The sequence below is a fragment of the Magnolia sinica genome, chromosome 10 (assembly GCF_029962835.1).
Source record: "Magnolia sinica isolate HGM2019 chromosome 10, MsV1, whole genome shotgun sequence".
Lineage (NCBI taxonomy): Eukaryota > Viridiplantae > Streptophyta > Magnoliopsida > Magnoliales > Magnoliaceae > Magnolia > Magnolia sinica.
The window spans coordinates 88,504,075-88,521,784 of NC_080582.1; the positions used below are offsets into that span (position 1 = coordinate 88,504,075).

The 17,710-nt window shown below is 39.8% G+C and overlaps 1 protein-coding gene across 2 annotated transcripts in view; it reads left to right on the forward strand.

The window, feature by feature from the left end:
* Window positions 1–12,968, forward strand: part of LOC131217692 (dehydrogenase/reductase SDR family member FEY-like) — a 28,183-nt gene extending 15,215 nt beyond the window's left edge. For both annotated transcript variants that reach the window (XM_058212672.1, XM_058212671.1), the window contains exons 7-10: window positions 9,301–9,402; window positions 9,508–9,600; window positions 12,256–12,328; window positions 12,421–12,968. In XM_058212672.1, the coding sequence (XP_058068655.1) occupies window positions 9,301–9,402; window positions 9,508–9,600; window positions 12,256–12,328; window positions 12,421–12,680 (528 nt within the window). In that variant the 3' untranslated portion in view covers window positions 12,681–12,968. The remainder of the gene's footprint in view (window positions 1–9,300; window positions 9,403–9,507; window positions 9,601–12,255; window positions 12,329–12,420) is intronic.
* Window positions 12,969–17,710: the final 4,742 nt, after the last annotated feature.

Genomic DNA, 17,710 nt, shown 5'->3' on the forward strand with positions numbered 1-17,710 from the left:
TTCCCATGGCCAACGCCTATTGTGTCTATTCTTATATTCCCAATGGACACACGGAGGAAAGCCTCTGTTTTAACCATCATGATAATAGTTTTCACACATCTTGTGTGGCAAGTATTCCTAACATAAGTGGTCATCTGGATCCATGATCATAGTCATCATTGGCTTTCCAGGGCACACAAAACCAGCATTATCTTCATTAAGGGTTCTTTGCTTGTAGATCTTTTGAGAACTAACAATGTATGGAAGGAGATGCAATGTCCTTAATATTTAATTTAACACGGGCCATTTTCTCCATGTTTCTCTGGTTACTGTTACATGGCTACATGGTGCTAAGCTTGAGGGACTATGAGAAGCTACAATGAGAAGGAGGAGAAGAAAGATGGAACAGAGAAACCATGAGAGAGAACATGAGATGTTTAGGGTGTATTGAAACCCTAGCCGTCTACTCTTATTATAATAGAAAAAATGTGAATGGACTTGATTACATGGACTTGGGCCTCATGGGCCTTAATCAACTATTATCCTTTCAACACTCCCCCTCAAGTTGGAGCATCCTAATGAGGCTTGCTTGGAACAAGGGCTAACATAGTCAAACCTAAGAAAGAAATTCTTCTCTAACATCCCTCTTCAAACTCAAGGTGCTCTGAAAAGAGGAACTTGAGTTTGGAGAGGCATATAAAAGATTTCTTAAAAACAGAAAAAGTAGCATAGCTGCAGAGATGAGTAGCACTGGCCGTGACAAGAGGCGAGCGAGCGGATAAGAGTGAAGGCGATGAGACAACCAATACCTTTAGGCGAATATGTACTTCTGTAACTTTAGTGATGTGAGCCACTAGAACAACCATCTGGCAAAAAATGAATTTGGATCAACTTCCCAGCTTAACCAAGGTTGGGCCAACTGCCCAACACAACCACAAGTACAGAAAACTATTTGGAACAAATAAGAATGGACCAAGTGTCCAATATACACAAATGAGTCTGGGTCAACTATCCAGCTCAACCAAGGCAGGGCCAACTGTCCAACACAACCATAAGTCCAAACAGCTATCTGGAACAAATAAGAATGGGTTTAACTGTCTAATATAAACAAATGAGTCTAGATCAACTATCTAGCTCAACTAAGGCTGGGTAAACTGTCTAACGTAAGAATAAGTCCAGACAGTTGTTTGGAACAAATAAGAATGGACCAACTATCCAATATAAACAATGAGCCTGTGCCAACTGCTCATAGCAAACTAACCTAGTACAATCATAAGTCTGAGAAGGCTGGGACAACCACCTAGTCCAAACCAGTGTCCAAATTATCTCCGATATTATTGAAATATATCCGATATTATCTTTATTTCCAGCTCAGCGACACCGATAACACTAGTAGCGATACTCATAACGCTGGTAGTATAAAAAATTCCAGGTATTAGCAATGTATCGCTAAGTATCGCCAATGTATCAATATTGTTAATATAATCGCTAATATTTTCAACTATGTAAATTCTAGGTGTCGCTTGTATTGCCAATGCATCAATGTCGCCAATGCATCGCCAATATTTTTGACGATGTAAATTCTAGGTAATGCTTGTATCATTAGTGTATCGACGATATTTCAATAATATTGCCAACGTATTGAAATCATCAAAATTTTGTTTATTAGAAAAAAAATTATTTCAATTTTGTTTTCCGAGGCAAATGGTTGTATGTAGTGTTCAATTTGTCATTGATAATATTTATAATATCTCGATCTTATCGATATCGCAACATGCACAATATTGAGACCACAATATTTCTTTTCCTTTCTAATTGTTGATAATTTCTTGGTGAAATATCGTGTTGTTGATATTTTGCAATATCGATGGATGTTTGGATGGAAGGTTGGACTGATTTCTTACAACAACACATGCTTTTAAGGCCTCATTAAATGGAAGCTTGTTATGTATGCATTCTTTTTGCATTTTTTTTTTTTTTTAAAATTTCTAAATATACAAATATGTGCATTTTAACGTTTCCTGAAGTTTTGCTGAAAATTCCACCGTTTTCCCCATGTTTCCGCACATTTCCAGTTATCAGTGATATTATTGGCAATATCGGATATCGATATTATTTCCGTAAACCTGGCCGGCGAAACTTGTAGTGATAATGATACTTCGAACACTGGTCCAAACAAGTCTGAACCAATTGTTCGGTACATAAACGGGTTCGGGCCAACTACTCGGTATAAATATTGGTCACATTACACATCTTGGCAAGGAGAGCTTGAATCGAAAAAGCTGCTAAGTCGTCGAAGGGAGTGGTGGAGAAGATGTGAGCACATGTCACACAGCAAGAGACAATCTAATCAAATACCTACAACCTGAACATTCAGCAATATCTCCAACCATTCAGCAAAAGATAACAAATCCTTCCGAAAAATTCTTTAGAAATGGAATAGAACACGAATTTGCAGTTACATCTTCAACCGAACAAAAAAAAAAAATCAGCAAGGGCTTCAACCGCATATTAAAAATATTTCAAATCCAGCAATACATGATGCAAAATCCAAAAAATAAACATAAAAATCCAACTGCAAGCCACCCCCTTTTCACGAATCACAACGAGTCAGTGAGGAAAAGGCCTCATGACTCTCAAAACAGAAAAACAATGAAAAGGAAGAACGAATGGTCAAGGAAAAAGGGTTACTAAGGTGTTTTTATTGTGTAGGGATGGAAGGAACCACCACTTGTTGAAGAATGAAGCGTGAAGGGAAAATGGTTAATAAGAAGATATTGTTGTGTAAGGAAAGAAAGAGGGAAAGATGAAGGAAAAGACAAAGGAAAGACAAGAAGATTAGGAAGGAAATAAGGGAATTGCCAAAGATTAAGAATGGAAACACCACTTGTTGAGAAAGATTAGAAGAATAAAATTCATGGAGTTAAGAGGAAGAAGAAGGAAAGAAAGAAGAAAAAGGAAAAGGAAAAGAAGGGAACGATTGAGGATTAGGAAGGGAAACACAAAAAATACAAAAAAATTGCCATAATAGAAAAAATTAGTAAACCTTTTCCAAACAATACAAAAGTCTGCTTCAAGCCTTCAACAGGAAAAATCCAATAAACCTTAGCCAAGGCAACACAAAAATCTGCTTTAACTGAAAAAATCCAGCAAACCTTGGCTAATGCAAGACAAAAAGCTGCTTCAACGGAAAAAATTCAACAAACACTAGTCAATGCAACACAAAAATTTGCTTCAATAGAAAAAAAATCAGCAAACCCTAGCCAAGGCAACACAAAAATCAGCAAGTTCTTCAAAAAAAGAATTGAAGAAAAATAACTCAAAAAAAAAAAAAAAAAAATTGAAGGGAAAAGAAGAAGAGAAAAGAAGAAAAAACCCTAGAAGAAGGAGAAGAAGAAACTATAGAATAAGAAACCCTATGAGAACTTAGGCTTTGATACCATGTTAAACAAGTACATGGTGCTAATCTTGAGGGCCTATAAGAAGCTACAATGAGAAGAAGAAGAAGAAGAAAGGAGAAGGAAGAGAGAAACAATGAGAGAGAGATGCTAATCTTGAGGGCCTATAAGAAGCTACAATGAGAAGAAGAAGAAGAAGAAAGGAGAAGGAAGAGAGAAACAATGAGAGAGAGAGAGAGAGAGAGAGAGAGAGAGAGAGAGAGAGAGAGAGAGACCTAGCCCTCTACTCTTATTTATAATAATAAAGACATGAATGGGCCTGATTACATAGACTTGGGCTCAATAGGCCTTATTCAACTATCAACCTTTCACAACTTACCCTCGAGCTGGAGCATCCTAATGAGGCCTAGCTTGGAACAATAGCTAACATGATCAAATCTGAGAAAGAAAGAAATTCTTCTCTAACAGTTACCAATTTCAAAATGCTCTCAAGGACCTTAATGGTTCACATTGCAAAAACAAATTAAAAGGTACAGTCAAAGGGTTTGGAGTAGAGAATCTATAAGAGGTAAAAGGCTTCTTTTGCAATTTTATGTGATCATTTTGTACAACTCAAAAGTCTCAAACTAAAAGGGAAATTTTATTGGTTAGCTATAAGGCCAGCTATGCTTTATGACACAAAATGTTGGGCAGTTAAAGAACTTGTTCATAGTATGAGTGTAGCTGAAATCAGGATGTTGAGATGGATGAGTGGCAAGATGAAGAAGGATAGAATTAGGAATGAGTGCATTCGAGGGAACTTAGGAGTAGCGCCAATAGGTAATAAGTGAAATGGTGTGGTGGGATAAGATAATCTACCACGGTTATACACAGAAATTTATTTGGTCAATTTAAACTAAGTAAAGAAATTTAACACTAAGGCTTCTAAGCCAATAGTGGGCAAGGTGTTTTATATCCGTTACGATATGCCCATAAAGGCCGATACTTATAGGTAACAACTTTGACCGTTACGCGATACGGGGTGAAACGGGGCAGTTAGTTTTTTGAGGCTGCATCAGCCGTTACGGTGGCCGTAAAGGCCATTACAGGGTATAATGACCGTTACTCCCATAACGGTCGAAAAATGATCACTTTTTTTTTATTAAAAAAATATTTAAATTCAATTTTCTCCTCTTTTTCACTTTTCTCATTCCAAAAACTCTCCTATATCATTTTACAACATATTTCGACCACTATTACTATAGTTTTTAAGATTAAAACTGTGGATTGAAGTGATTTGAGTGAATAGAATCTCCGAGGGCCTTTTTTTCAAAAAATTGAAAAAACAGTATTTATGCCTTTTTCTGATTTCTAGTTCTAATGCTTGATTGTGATGTATAAATATTAGAGTCATAATCATATGAAACAATTCATTAGACAACCCAATACAACACTCTCACCAAAGAGTGGACTGTTACACTATCATAAATATGTTCAAAACAAAAAATGAATACATATTTGAAATATTTACATTATTCTTGATTTTATAGATATTTTTTCAGAAATTTTTTGGGCAAAAGAAAATTTTCAACAGCTATTGCCGATACCCGTATTAGTAATAGTGGTGACCATTACGGCTACCATTACCGTTACGGAATACCTTAATAGGGGGTTTAATCACATAGACTACAATAGATACACATACTAAGAAATTAGTCTATAAACAATGGTGTACATGTGTGTGTGGGAAGTGCTAAGTACTAACTTCTAGTATTCATCTAATTATGCATACATATAATTCACTAATCAATCACATAAGCATAATTAAACAAGTGTTCAAATGACAATCCCAAACACAAGTATGTATAGTGGTTCGGTTTCCATACTCCACTCCCGGAAGATGCACTCAACCCATGACTGCACCGGATTTCACTATCGTAGGTTTTAAATCAAGTTCACCTCTAATCTTTACAAGCGTACACTCTCACCGCCACCGGAGCCTCACACAAGGACTTACTCGCATACTCACCCGTGTTGGTGCCCTACGCAAGGACTTACCACGTACACACTCCGTGTCGGTGGCCTACACAAGGACTTATCACATACACACTCATGTCGTTGGCCTACACAAGGACTTGCACAAATACTCACCCATGTCAGTGGCGATGCAATCCTACACAAGAATCTACGCGAGTTTGGTTTACAAACTCTATACTCAATCCTACAAAAAGGAGTGTGAGGACTCTTACAATTGACAACTTGTTGGATTGAGCCCTTTTGTAGCGCCTTCTCAGGTTGTTTGATCGATGTCTCTCGGGCTTTAATCAGTCATTCTTTTGCTCCCCCGTTCGTTGACGCCAATGCTTCAGCTCTAAGATCAGACACCTTGGATGGGAGTTGGGTAGAATCTCCTTCAACTAATGGAAAGTTGAACTCCTGGGGGATTCTCTTTGATGGACACTCTAGAGGTTGATAAATACTAGGATTTACCAATATAATTGGTGTCTAAACTCTAGAGAAGGCTTGAGATCATGATCTTCTTGTAGATGAGCTTGGAATGCTCATTAGAGTGAAGAATTATTAAGAAGAGAGCATGAATCTCATTAAAATAGAGCCTAAGAGGTTTAGTAGAGCTTGTGATGCACTAGGTCTCTAAAATGCCAAATTCATGAATTGTCCAAAGATCCAAATGCAATAGATAACAAGAAGGCTCCAATGGATCTCTAACGGTCAGGCTTGATCGATTGAGCCTAGCCCTTGATCGATTGAGCTAGGTCGAAAATGGTCCAGTGAACTCGTTGGACTGTTTTGGCCATGTTCAATCGATCGTTGCTCGGGAGAAATCGAAGATTCCTCTATTGATTGAACTCGAGCGCTCGAACTAAATCATATTTAGGACAATGCTTGTTGGACGTTTTTGGCTATGTTTGGTCGATAGACTCGATCGATCGAGCTTTGCTCGAGCACACCAATGAATCTGCTAGTTTGGGTAGTATGATTTCCAACAACTCAACACTTCTATAGCCTATTTTATCATGTTTCAATTAGGATCCTAAGGCTAAGGGGTGATCAAACAATTTTTACCTATTAGGCCATGATCATCTAAAGGTTTAAGGGTTGCTTTGGGTCGAGGTTAGGGTCACGAAAGTACGTCATTTACCCGTTTTTTGCTCTTTGATGCTTCATGTCCTCTTATGTCTTCGGTCTTCAGCTTCTAAGGGCTCAACCGACTACATGACACATGGACTCGCGTGATTGAAACAAGGTGCACAAATTAGCGCACTAGCAATCTCTCCCTATTTCAATTACATGATAAAAACCTAACATAGATAATATCATGGTCCATATCAATTTCAAATCCTCTATTGTCCCCAATAGGTTTACCTAGACTAGATTTACAAATATGTTCATGCTCTTGGATAACCTTAGCTTTCCCCTTATAGGAAAACATTATTCCAAGGCTCCTTCGGATCTCACTCCGGGGGGTTAAGCATTTCAGGAGGAACTTGCTCTGATACCAATTGAAATTACGTGATAGGATAAGATAATCTACCACAACTATACAAAGAAGCTTGATAGAGCTAATGAATGAATGATGATGTCAGGGGGAGATTAGGACCAAATAAATTTTGTGCCAATTAACACAATTGCTTATTTAAACTAATATGCCAATTTAAACTAAGTAAAGAAATTTAACACTAAGGCTTCCAAGCCAATAGTGGGTCCAATCACATAGACTACAATAGATGCAACATGCTAAACAACTAGTCTATAAGTGATAGTGTTCATGTGTGTGTGTGGGAAGTGCTAACTATTAATTCCTAGCATTTATCTAATCATGTATACATATAATTCACTAATCAATCACATAAGCATAATTAAATAAGTGTTCAAATGACAATCCCAAACGCAAACATATATAGTGATTCGGTTTCCCTACTATACTCCCGGCAGACGCACTCAACAATAAGTGTACCGGATTTCACTATCAGAGGTTTTAAATTAGGTTCATCTCTAACTTTTACAAGCATACATTCCCACCGGAGGCCTACACAAGGACTTACCTACGTACTCGTGTCGATGGCCTACGTATGGACTTACCACGTACACAGTTGTGTCGGTGGCTTACATAAGGACTTACCATGTACACACCCTTGTCGGTGGCCTACACAAGGACTTGTACACGTACTCACCCGTGTCAGTGGTGATATAGTCCTACACAAGAACCTACGCAAGTTTGGTTTACAAATTCTACACTCAATCTTACACAAGGAGGAAGTGTGAGGACTCTTACAATTAATAACTTGTCGGATTGAGCCATTTTGTAGTGCCTTCTCGGGTTGCTTGATTTATGCTCTCCTATGCTTTAATCAACTCATTTTTTGCTCTCCAATCGTTGACGCCGATGCTTTGCTAATGCTCCAGCTTCAAGATCAAATAACTTGCATGTGATACTCCTTTGAAGTGACCAAGGTGATGGGAGTTGGGTAGAATCTCCTATAAGTAATGGAAAGTTGAACTCCTAGGGGATTCTCCTTGATGGACACTTTAATGGTCTGGAATGCTCATTGGAGTGAATAATCACTAAGAAGAGAGCATCAATTTTATTGTAATATAGCGTAGGAGGTTTGGTAGAGCTTGAGATGCACTAGGGTCTTTAAAATGACAAAATTCATGAATTACCGAAAGATCCGAATACTATTTATAACAAGAAGGATCCAACGAATCTCTAATGGCTAGGCTCGATCGATCGAGCTAGGCCGGAAATGGTCTGGTGAACTCGTTGGACTGTTTTGGCGATGTTCGATCGATCGAGCTCGATCGCTTGAAAGGAATCAGAGATTCCTCGATCGATCGAGCTCGTGCCTCGAGTGCTCTAACTAAATCATATTTAGGCCAGTGCTTGCTGGACGTTTTTTGCCATGTTCGGTCGATCGACTCGATCGAGTGAGCTTTGTTTGAGCACACTAATGAGTCTACTGGTTTGGGCAGTATGATTTCCAGCAGCTTGGGACCTTTGTATTCTATGTTATCATGTTTCAATTAGGCTCGTAAGGCTAAGAATGATCAAACAAGGTTTACCTATTAGGCCATAATCATTTAGAGGTTTAAGGGTTGTTTTGGGTCAAGGTTAGGGTCAGCAAGGTACCTTATTTACCTGTTCTTTGCTCCTTGATACTCCACGTCCTCTTGTGTCTTCAGCTTCAACTTCCAAGGGCTCAACCGACTATATGACACATGGACTCACGTGATTGACAAACAAGGTGCACGAATCAGTGCACTAATAATAAGATGAGGGAAAGTAGAGTTAGATGGTTTGCTCATGTGCAACAGAGACCAAGAACTGCGTCAGTTACGAGTGAGTTGGTACAAGTCAATGGCTCTAAAAGGGCAAGGGGAGAAGGTCCGAAAGAATGTGGATGGAGGTAGTAAGAAAAGACTTGAAGACCTATGGTCTAACTGAAGGTCTGGCCCTTGATAGAGTGGAATGACGGAACAAGATTCATGTAGCCGACCCCAATTAATTGGGATAAAGCTTTGATGTCATGATGATGATAATGATGAATCTCCATGGGGTGATCTTACATGCTCATTCAGAGATGCCATGTTAGTAGTGGATGCGGCAAAAGATTCCTTTTGCATGTCTGCTTTATAACTAAATTGTTCGGGTAACCTTGACTGATGGCAAGGTTAGTTGAATTTATTTTTTCTTGAACACTCATTAAACTTAGTTGATAATTGAATTTTTTATTGGACTTCTCATATCATATCCAAGAAATCTGCAGTGTGTTGCTAATTGTATGTGATCAGGATTAATTTGGTCTTTTAAGAATATCAAAGTATTTGATCATTTTCTTTGAAAGGTTATGTAGATTTCGAAGTATTTTCTCATATTGGAATGACCAAGTACTGAACTTGATTCGTTTTCTTTTTCTCCTAATAGATGCATGCCGTGGGATTTGTTGATACGAAAGATATGAATGTGATCTCCGGGAAACGGAAATATACAAGTTTAGTGGGTTACTCAAGTAGCAAGCTTGCACAGGTGTGGCATATCTCACTTTGGTTTTATATGAATGACTTCACAGCTCCTTTTATCACCTTTTTGAAGTTTCACTAAGATGAGGTGGGAATGGGGTTTGGATCACAGGTCATGTTTAACAGCATCTTCCATAAGCGGATACCTGTAGAGGCTGGCGTTAGTGTTATGTGTGTATCGCCTGGGATTGTACAAACAAATGTTGTAAGTCATCTAATCAATAGTCTTTCATATTACAATATGCATTTTATGGTTGTAACCTATTTCTTCTATTTTAAAGATCATTTTACATGTTCTGACCCCCAAAATTGATGATGACCATTCATAGAGGCACCAATGGGTTTGATTTGGGCCACACATGGTCTGCGTGTTTATTAATCTGTTCAGACTGATCTGCCCGTTTATTAATTGGGCAAAAAAGTCAGCCCTTAGACCGGTTAAGGGTTGACATTCAGACCCGCTTGACTAATTACTGTCATAAACGTGCCAGGCCACAGGCTAAGGTCACGCTTCAGTAGAAACCTGGGCCCAGGTCTGTCCCATTTGTTAATCAGGATGAAGTTTGGGTTGTGGCCCAACCTATTGACCTATAAAACTGGGCCAAGCTCGTCCACAAAGGGCTAGGTGTGGAAGCCCAACAGACCAATCCTATCCATTTTGCACAAGCAAAGTATTGTCTTACTAAAGCTAAGTATGGGTCTTAGAAAATGCAGGGGCATTTCACACCGGTCTCGAGTGGGGTAGCCTGTGGGATGCGGGGTGACCATCAGGGTTAGGTGGCTCGGGTGGGCCTCACTATAGTGTTTATGTGAATCCACCCCAACCACTAGGCGTGTCACCCCATGTTAGGCCCAACACCCAAAAATCAACCCCATTTGTGATTCAAGTGGACCACACGATTGGAAATAGTGTACAAGCCAATGCTCACACTCCAAACTATTTCCCTTTGTGTGGCCCACCTGAATCATGGATGGGCTGATTTTTGGGCCCCATGCCTAAGTTTGGTGTGGCATCTAATTGTTGGAGTGAATTTCATATAATCATCATGGTAGGCCCTGTAAAAATCAAGGGTGGACATTTCTCTCCCAACTGTATCCCTCGCTGTGGGCTTGTGGCCCACCTAGGCTAAATCACAAGTAAGCCTGATTTTTTTTGTCCATGGGCCTAATGTGGGATTACACATCTAATGGTCAGAATGGATCTCACATACACATCATAGCTGGCCCGTAAAAAATTAAGGGTGAGCGTCCTATAATTTTTTTTAAAAAAAATATATCATTGTTTTTTTAATAACCATGAGAGACATGCCCAGTCTTTGTTTTTTAAGGGGCCCATCATGATGTGCATATGAAATCCACTAACCATTTGATGTGTGATCGTACATTAGGCACAGGGCCAACAAATTAGGCTAACCTGCGATTTAGATGGATCACATCAATGGAAACAATTGGGAAAGAGATGTCCACCCTTGCTTTTTACAAGACCCACCATGATGATAAAAAAATGACTATATGAAATCCACTCCAACCATTATATGCCACACCAAAACTTGGGCATGAGGACGGAACACATGCCTATACGTGGTTCAGGTGGGCCACTCCAAGGAAATAGTTTGAAGGGTGAGTGTTGCTCTGTACATTGTTTCCAATCGTGTGGTCTACCTGAATCATGGATGGGGCTGATTTTTTGTCATGGGCCTAACATATTGGTATGCACCTGGTGGTTGAGGTAGGGCCCACCCAAGCCTCTGACGTCCTTTTCCAAAAGTCATATGAAATAATTCTTCTCTTTGCCATATTTATTACCATTAACTAATCTCCAATATCTAAGCTGGTTGGATGTCCAACTGGTTGGACTTGAGAGTTTCTAGTACCACATGTATCATCTAACAAGGGCATGGCATTCTTAAGAGACTTGCCACTTCAACCCATGTATGTTGGGGATGCATGCTGGCTCACAATGACACTAGTATCAGGAAGAGCTTCAAATTATTTTATTTTTTTATTGGCTTCCATCATGACTTAACCAGCTATTTATTTAGTTCTGTTAAAGTTGATGAACGTGGATGGGTGTAATAAGGGCTGTACAATCGTATGGTCCATCTAGTCTCTTTTCTTTATTGTGTAGCCCCTTGGTCATATTTGGTACGCTGGGTATACACGTGACATTGTGGGCATTTTTGGTTTTATTACTTGAGTGAATATAAGCAAGAGGGTGGGGATGTCAATCCATCCAAACCCCCCTCCTATGACAAACTACAAGTTCCAACTTTTTTTTTTTTTGGTCCTGCATCTTTATTCTATATATATATATATATATATGGGAAAAGGTACTATGCGCTTGACCTCATGAGTCCTTCCCATGAGGTCGAGCTGTGTGGGCCCCACCGTGATGCGTTTCGAACATCTAACCCATCAGTCAGATGCACCATTCCATCGTGGGCCTAGGTCTCAAAAATCAAGTCAATCCGTGACTTGTGTGGGCCACACCACATACAGAAGTGGGGAGGGGCCGTGCACCATTAAAACATTCATAATCAGTTTTTTGGGCCCACCGAGATGTGGTTTGCAAATCCAGCCCATCCATTATGTGTGTCCCACTTGCATGAGGGTTCATAGTACCTTTTCCCTATATATATATATATATATATATATATATATATATATATATATATAAAATTCTCTTTGGATATTATTGGGTTCTTCAGGTCAGCTCTCTGATAAGTGATAACTTGTTCGTGCATAATTCTGACAAAAGTTAGATCGAGGATTGACCAGTCCAGCCATAAGATGCTACACTCCATTTAAAAGGTTTCCTGCATAAAAAACCAACTCGATATTTCCAACTTGTAAATTGCAGGCAAGAGATCTACCTAAAATCGTTCAAGCGGCTTATCATCTGATCCCCTATTTCATATTCAGTGCTCAGGAAGGTGAGTCTTTTCAATCAGCAATTCCTATCTTTTGTGACATTCTTCCACTGAACTCAAGGTAAAGATCTAGCCATGTTCGTGTTTCACTGTAGGTTCTCGTAGTGCGCTTTTTGCGGCCACTGATCCACAGGTCCCTGAGTATTGTGGGGTGTTAAAGGCTGATGAATGGCCTGTCTGTGCATACATCTCTCATGACTGCCGGCCAATGAATGCATCAGAAGAGGCTCATAATGTAGCGACTTCTCAAAAGGTATGGGTAAAGACACTTGAGATGATTGGGCTTCCTTTGGATGCCGTGGAGAAACTTATAGAAGGGGAACAAGTCCAGTGCCGATATGGGGTTCATGGCTAGTGGACTTTTTGGGGGTTCCACTGACATGACAATGTTATAACAACCATTAGAACCAATGGCTCAGCTGAATCCAGATTAGTCTTTGTCCTGTGAACACATCTGGCCATGCCTGGAGCTGGCGATTTTGCTCTTAGCTTAGGAAATTCAATTTCAGATTTAATTGTTGTTTCCTTTTGTTGCATAATACATATGCATGCATGTACATTCATTTGATATTATTCGCCATGTATGATGTAGAAGCTTAATATGCATGTTCCCTCATGTGCATGCATGTATGATTGGGTAGTAGCTTGGCATCTAATCTGCATGCAAGCATTTGTATCTCCACATGGCTATGTGTATCGTGTTTACAGGTTTCTCTATGTGAACATTAAACTGTACTAATATTCCCAGGGTAGTGATAGCTGGGCATGGGGGCTCACCATGAACGGTTTGGATTTCATTCAAGCATCACATGGGCCCCGCATATCCAGTGGCACTGTAGCTTATGGTGGTACTGGACTCGCACTGGAGTGCTACGCTTTGTGATAAATCTTTTGTTGAACTCATCTCCATGTGGTTTAGGTATGTCTGTTTACTGATATATATGCCGTTTACCCAAAAGGAAAAAGAAAGTGTATGTAGTTTTGCTGTTTCCAATTTACTGATGGAATCAGAATCCATGACTGGAGATGATGAAGATAGTATGGAACCGTCCACAATATTTTCGTGCATCAACTACATATTAAGGAACGGTTGATAGATGGCTCACATCTCGTCACATATGCCACATTTGAGGACTCGGATTGAAAATCCTACAGCAAGTAGCTTTTGTATGGAGTATCAGTGGTTCCAACTTTAGATGAAGAACATGAGTATATGGCTGCTATAGTGAGACATGGGATCCTTGCTCTTGCTCGGTGGTAGACTCCCAGGAGTTTCAACACCCGGTCAAGGGTTCGAGTATCCATATAGGTGGTGAAAGCCCACTACGGCGTGAGTGTGTGCGCGGGCGTGTGCGTGTGTAAAAAAAGAAAAAGAAAAAAAGAAAAAAAGACATGGGTCATTGTGAGTGGGCCTCATCTTGGATTGCCTGTAGCTTAGAATTGCTTGTTGGATCCTGAAAATGTTACAGGCAAGTAGTGGAGCACCCACATTCCATTGCCAGACAGTCGGAACCATCAGGTGAGGACTATTGGTGGGTCCAAAAGATTGTCTGAAGTGTGGGCATTTATCAGTGGAGGTGAAGAGCTAACGGGCGATATTTAGGGCCTGCTTGTAGGAGTGTTTCAGATTGAGAATCTGATAAGATCTTTTTCCCATATTCCATTTTGTTTAGGGAATGAAGTTGATTTTGTGTGTGTGTGTGTGTGTGAGAGAGAGAGAGAGAGAGAGAGAGAGAGAGAGAGGGTAGTCTTGGCTGGTTGCAAGAGATTAGCTGTTAATTATAAAATTGGGGTGTGGGTCCAAAATTATAAAAGAGAAGCAAATGAGTCGTCATTAAAGTTACAGTGCTCTTTTAGTTGCTTGCGGACACTTGGACGCTTCAATTGGCCGATATGGACTGTCATTTGGTACCCCCACACATTTCACCCATTCCATGCAGAAATCACATCATCCAGACACACACACACATCCGTTTTCCAAGCCATGGATAGGATGGTTATGAATGGCCTGATAAAAGTGAATCTTCTGAACCGTAAGCATCCGTGACAGGCCCGAGAGATGCATGGCTCAAGTTGCTGATTAGACTAGTTTTTATATGGACCGCCCTTGCCATCCATTTTATGGAAGTGGATTGCGTCGCAACGTCATCAAGTTCTGTGGGCCCCACCATGATGCATCTGTTGTATCCATACCGTCTATATGTTTGGTGAGATCATTTAAGGGCATGAACTCAAAAATGAGGCAGAACCAAAGCTCCACACCCCAGAGTAGCGAGGACTGATGCCCACCTTTGAAAACCTTCCTATGGACCACCAAGGTGTTTATTTGCCATCCAATACGTTCACCTAAACCTGGACCAAGGGAAAAAAAACAAATATCAGCTTGATGCAAAACTTTTGTGGGCCCAAAGAAGTTTTCAATGGTAGACGTTCATTCCCCACTGCCTTCTGTAGTGTGGTCCACCAGAGCTTTGGAACTGCCTCATTTTTGGGCTTATGCCGTTGAATCATCTCCCCAATTGGACGGGCATTTTGGATATAACACATAAAGCATGGTTGGGCACATAGTACCTGGTGGTGTCAAAGTTTGGATATAACATATACATCATGGTGGGGTCCACAGAACTTGGTGACGTCATCACACCACCGAGGTCGTGGCATGTGGCACACCACGCAATCCACTTAGGGAGCAGGGTAGGTGTTACCGTGTAGAGCCCACCTTGATGAATATGTTGTATGTCTACGCCATCCATCTGTTTTTTCAACTCATTTTAGGATGAGATAACAAACCTAAAGCCGATCCAAATCTCAGGTGTTTAAATTTTGTGGGCCAAAAGTTTTGGATGAAGCTGATCTTTGTATTTTCCCTTCATCCGGGTCTAGTTGATATTATCAAAAGTTTGGATGGCAAATAAACATTGTGAAAACCTTACAATGGGTATTAGGAAGAATTTAATGGCGGGGCTTTCGATCACCACTGTTTCCTGTGGTGAGGTCCACCTGAGATTCGAATCTGCTTAATTTTAAGACCACGTCCTAAAATGTGCTGGAAAACAGATGGACAGTGGATATACAGCACATCGCCAAGGTGGGCCCAAAGGTAATGGTAACAATCACTAAGGTGTTAGCCGGGCAACACCTAATCTGCTCCCATCGGCTTCCCCATTTTATTTGATTAGGATATGTCAAATCAGTGCGATTTCGTATGGTAGGCCATGAAATGCCTGCTGCTCCCAATGACTAGGAACCCAAAAACTTACATTGCTCAGGTAGGTTCAGATGACTTCTTTATTTGTAATTTATTGACAATAATAATATATATATATTTTTTTATACAAAAAAAATCTTTTTATTGTTGCTTGGCTGGAATAAGATCGAAATAGTCGAGGCACGCCGCAGTAAAGAAAAAGAATTAAAATGATCAAAGGTGTGAATTAGCCCAATCTAGAATTTTTCTTTCTTTTTTGGTACACGCCATCCGCAGCAAGTCTTTGCAAATGAATAGTTTGGATCATTGAAACATCACCAGAGACCAATCTCTTTGAACAGCCGCCGTCTTAAACCATCCATTAGCTAAGCCAAAATACTGGGGCTAAATTTCATTGTCGGGCCCAGCCCTAGGGTCAAGTTTAGGGGCGTAGGCCTTCGCCGGAGAGGACCAAGCTAAGCTAGGCTGCCCGGGCAAAGAAACATCACCATCTCCAATCATTAATCAGGTCCAGCCATCCCATGTTCCAATCTTGGACTGCCCGGTCAACCTATCTGACCCGAGGTTCTAAAAGATGGATGGTTCTGATCGTTTAAAAAGGAAATGTCGAATCATCAATCTAAATCATCCATCAAGATGCCATGAGCCCTTCAAAGAATAGCTCATCGTCAACATTCTCAAAGCCTTGTCCCAGCAAACAGACCAGCCCATACATCTCCAGAATCACTCGGATCCAATCAATGGTTGAGTTTGGATCTTGAAAAGCAGCTTCAATCGTATGATGAATTTGGATCGCGAAATGAGCCTAATCATACGAACAGTTTGGATCCATTGAATGGCTCAAGTATGTCAATGATTTTATCCATCAAAATGGTCAATGTCAAAGGTTTGGAACACTAGATGGGCCAAATCATATTAATTTGGATCGTTATAAAAGGAAACCCGATTCATTGAATTGTGTATAGAACAGAAGAGGGTTTTATGGCATGGATCAACTTAGCACATCCATTGCCATAGAACATGAAAAGCAACCTCTACCATATGATGAGTTTGGATCATGAAAAGCAGCTTCAATCATATGTTGAGTTTCAATCATGAAAAGCAACTTCAATCGTATGATGAGTTTGGATCATGGAAAGCAGCTTCAATCGTATGATGAGTTTGGATCGCGGAATGAACCTAAAGATATGAACAAATTTGATCCATTGAATGGCTCAAGCATGTCAATGATTTTTATCCATTGAAATGGCCAATGTCAAAGGTTCGGATCACTAGAAATGGGCCGAATCATATTTATTTAGATCGTTGTAAAAAGATACCTGCTTGATTGAATTGTGTATCAAACAGAAGAGGGTTTTATCGCATGGATCAACTTAGCATATCCATTGTCATGGATCATGAAAAGCAGCTTGAAGCATATGATGCTTTTCGATCATGAAAAGTAGCTTCAATCAAATGTTGAGTTGGGATCATGAAAAGCAGCTTCAATCAAATGATAAATTTGGATTGGCAAATGAGCCTAATTATACGAACAATTTGGATCCATTGAATGGCTCAAGTATGCCAATGATTTTTATCCATCGAAATGGCCAATTTCAAAGGTTTGGATCACTAGGAATAGGCCGAATCATATGAAGTTGGATCGTTATAAAAGGAAACCTGATTGATTGAATTGTGTATAGAACAGAAGAGGGTTTTAAGGCATGGATCAACTTAGCACAACCACTTGCATGGATCATGAAAAGCAGCTTCCACCATATGATGAGTTTGGATTATGAAAAGCAGCTTCAATCATATGTTGAGTTTGGATCATGAAAAGTAGCTTCAATTGAATGATGAGTTTGGATCGTCAAATGAGTCTAATGATATGAATAATTTTTATCGACTGAATGGCTCAAGCATGTCAATGATTTTTATCCATCGAAATGGCCAATGTGAAAGGTTTAGATTGCTAGAAATGGGCCGAATCATATTTATTTGTATCGTTGTAAAAGGAAACCTGATTGATTGAATTGTGTAATCGAAAAGAAGAGGGTTTTAGCGCATGGATCGACTTAGCATATCGATTGCAATGGATCATGAAAAGCAGCTTCAATCATATGTTGAGTTTGTATCATGAAAAGCAGCTTCAATCATATGTTGAGTTTGGATCATGAAATGCAGCTTCAATCGTATGA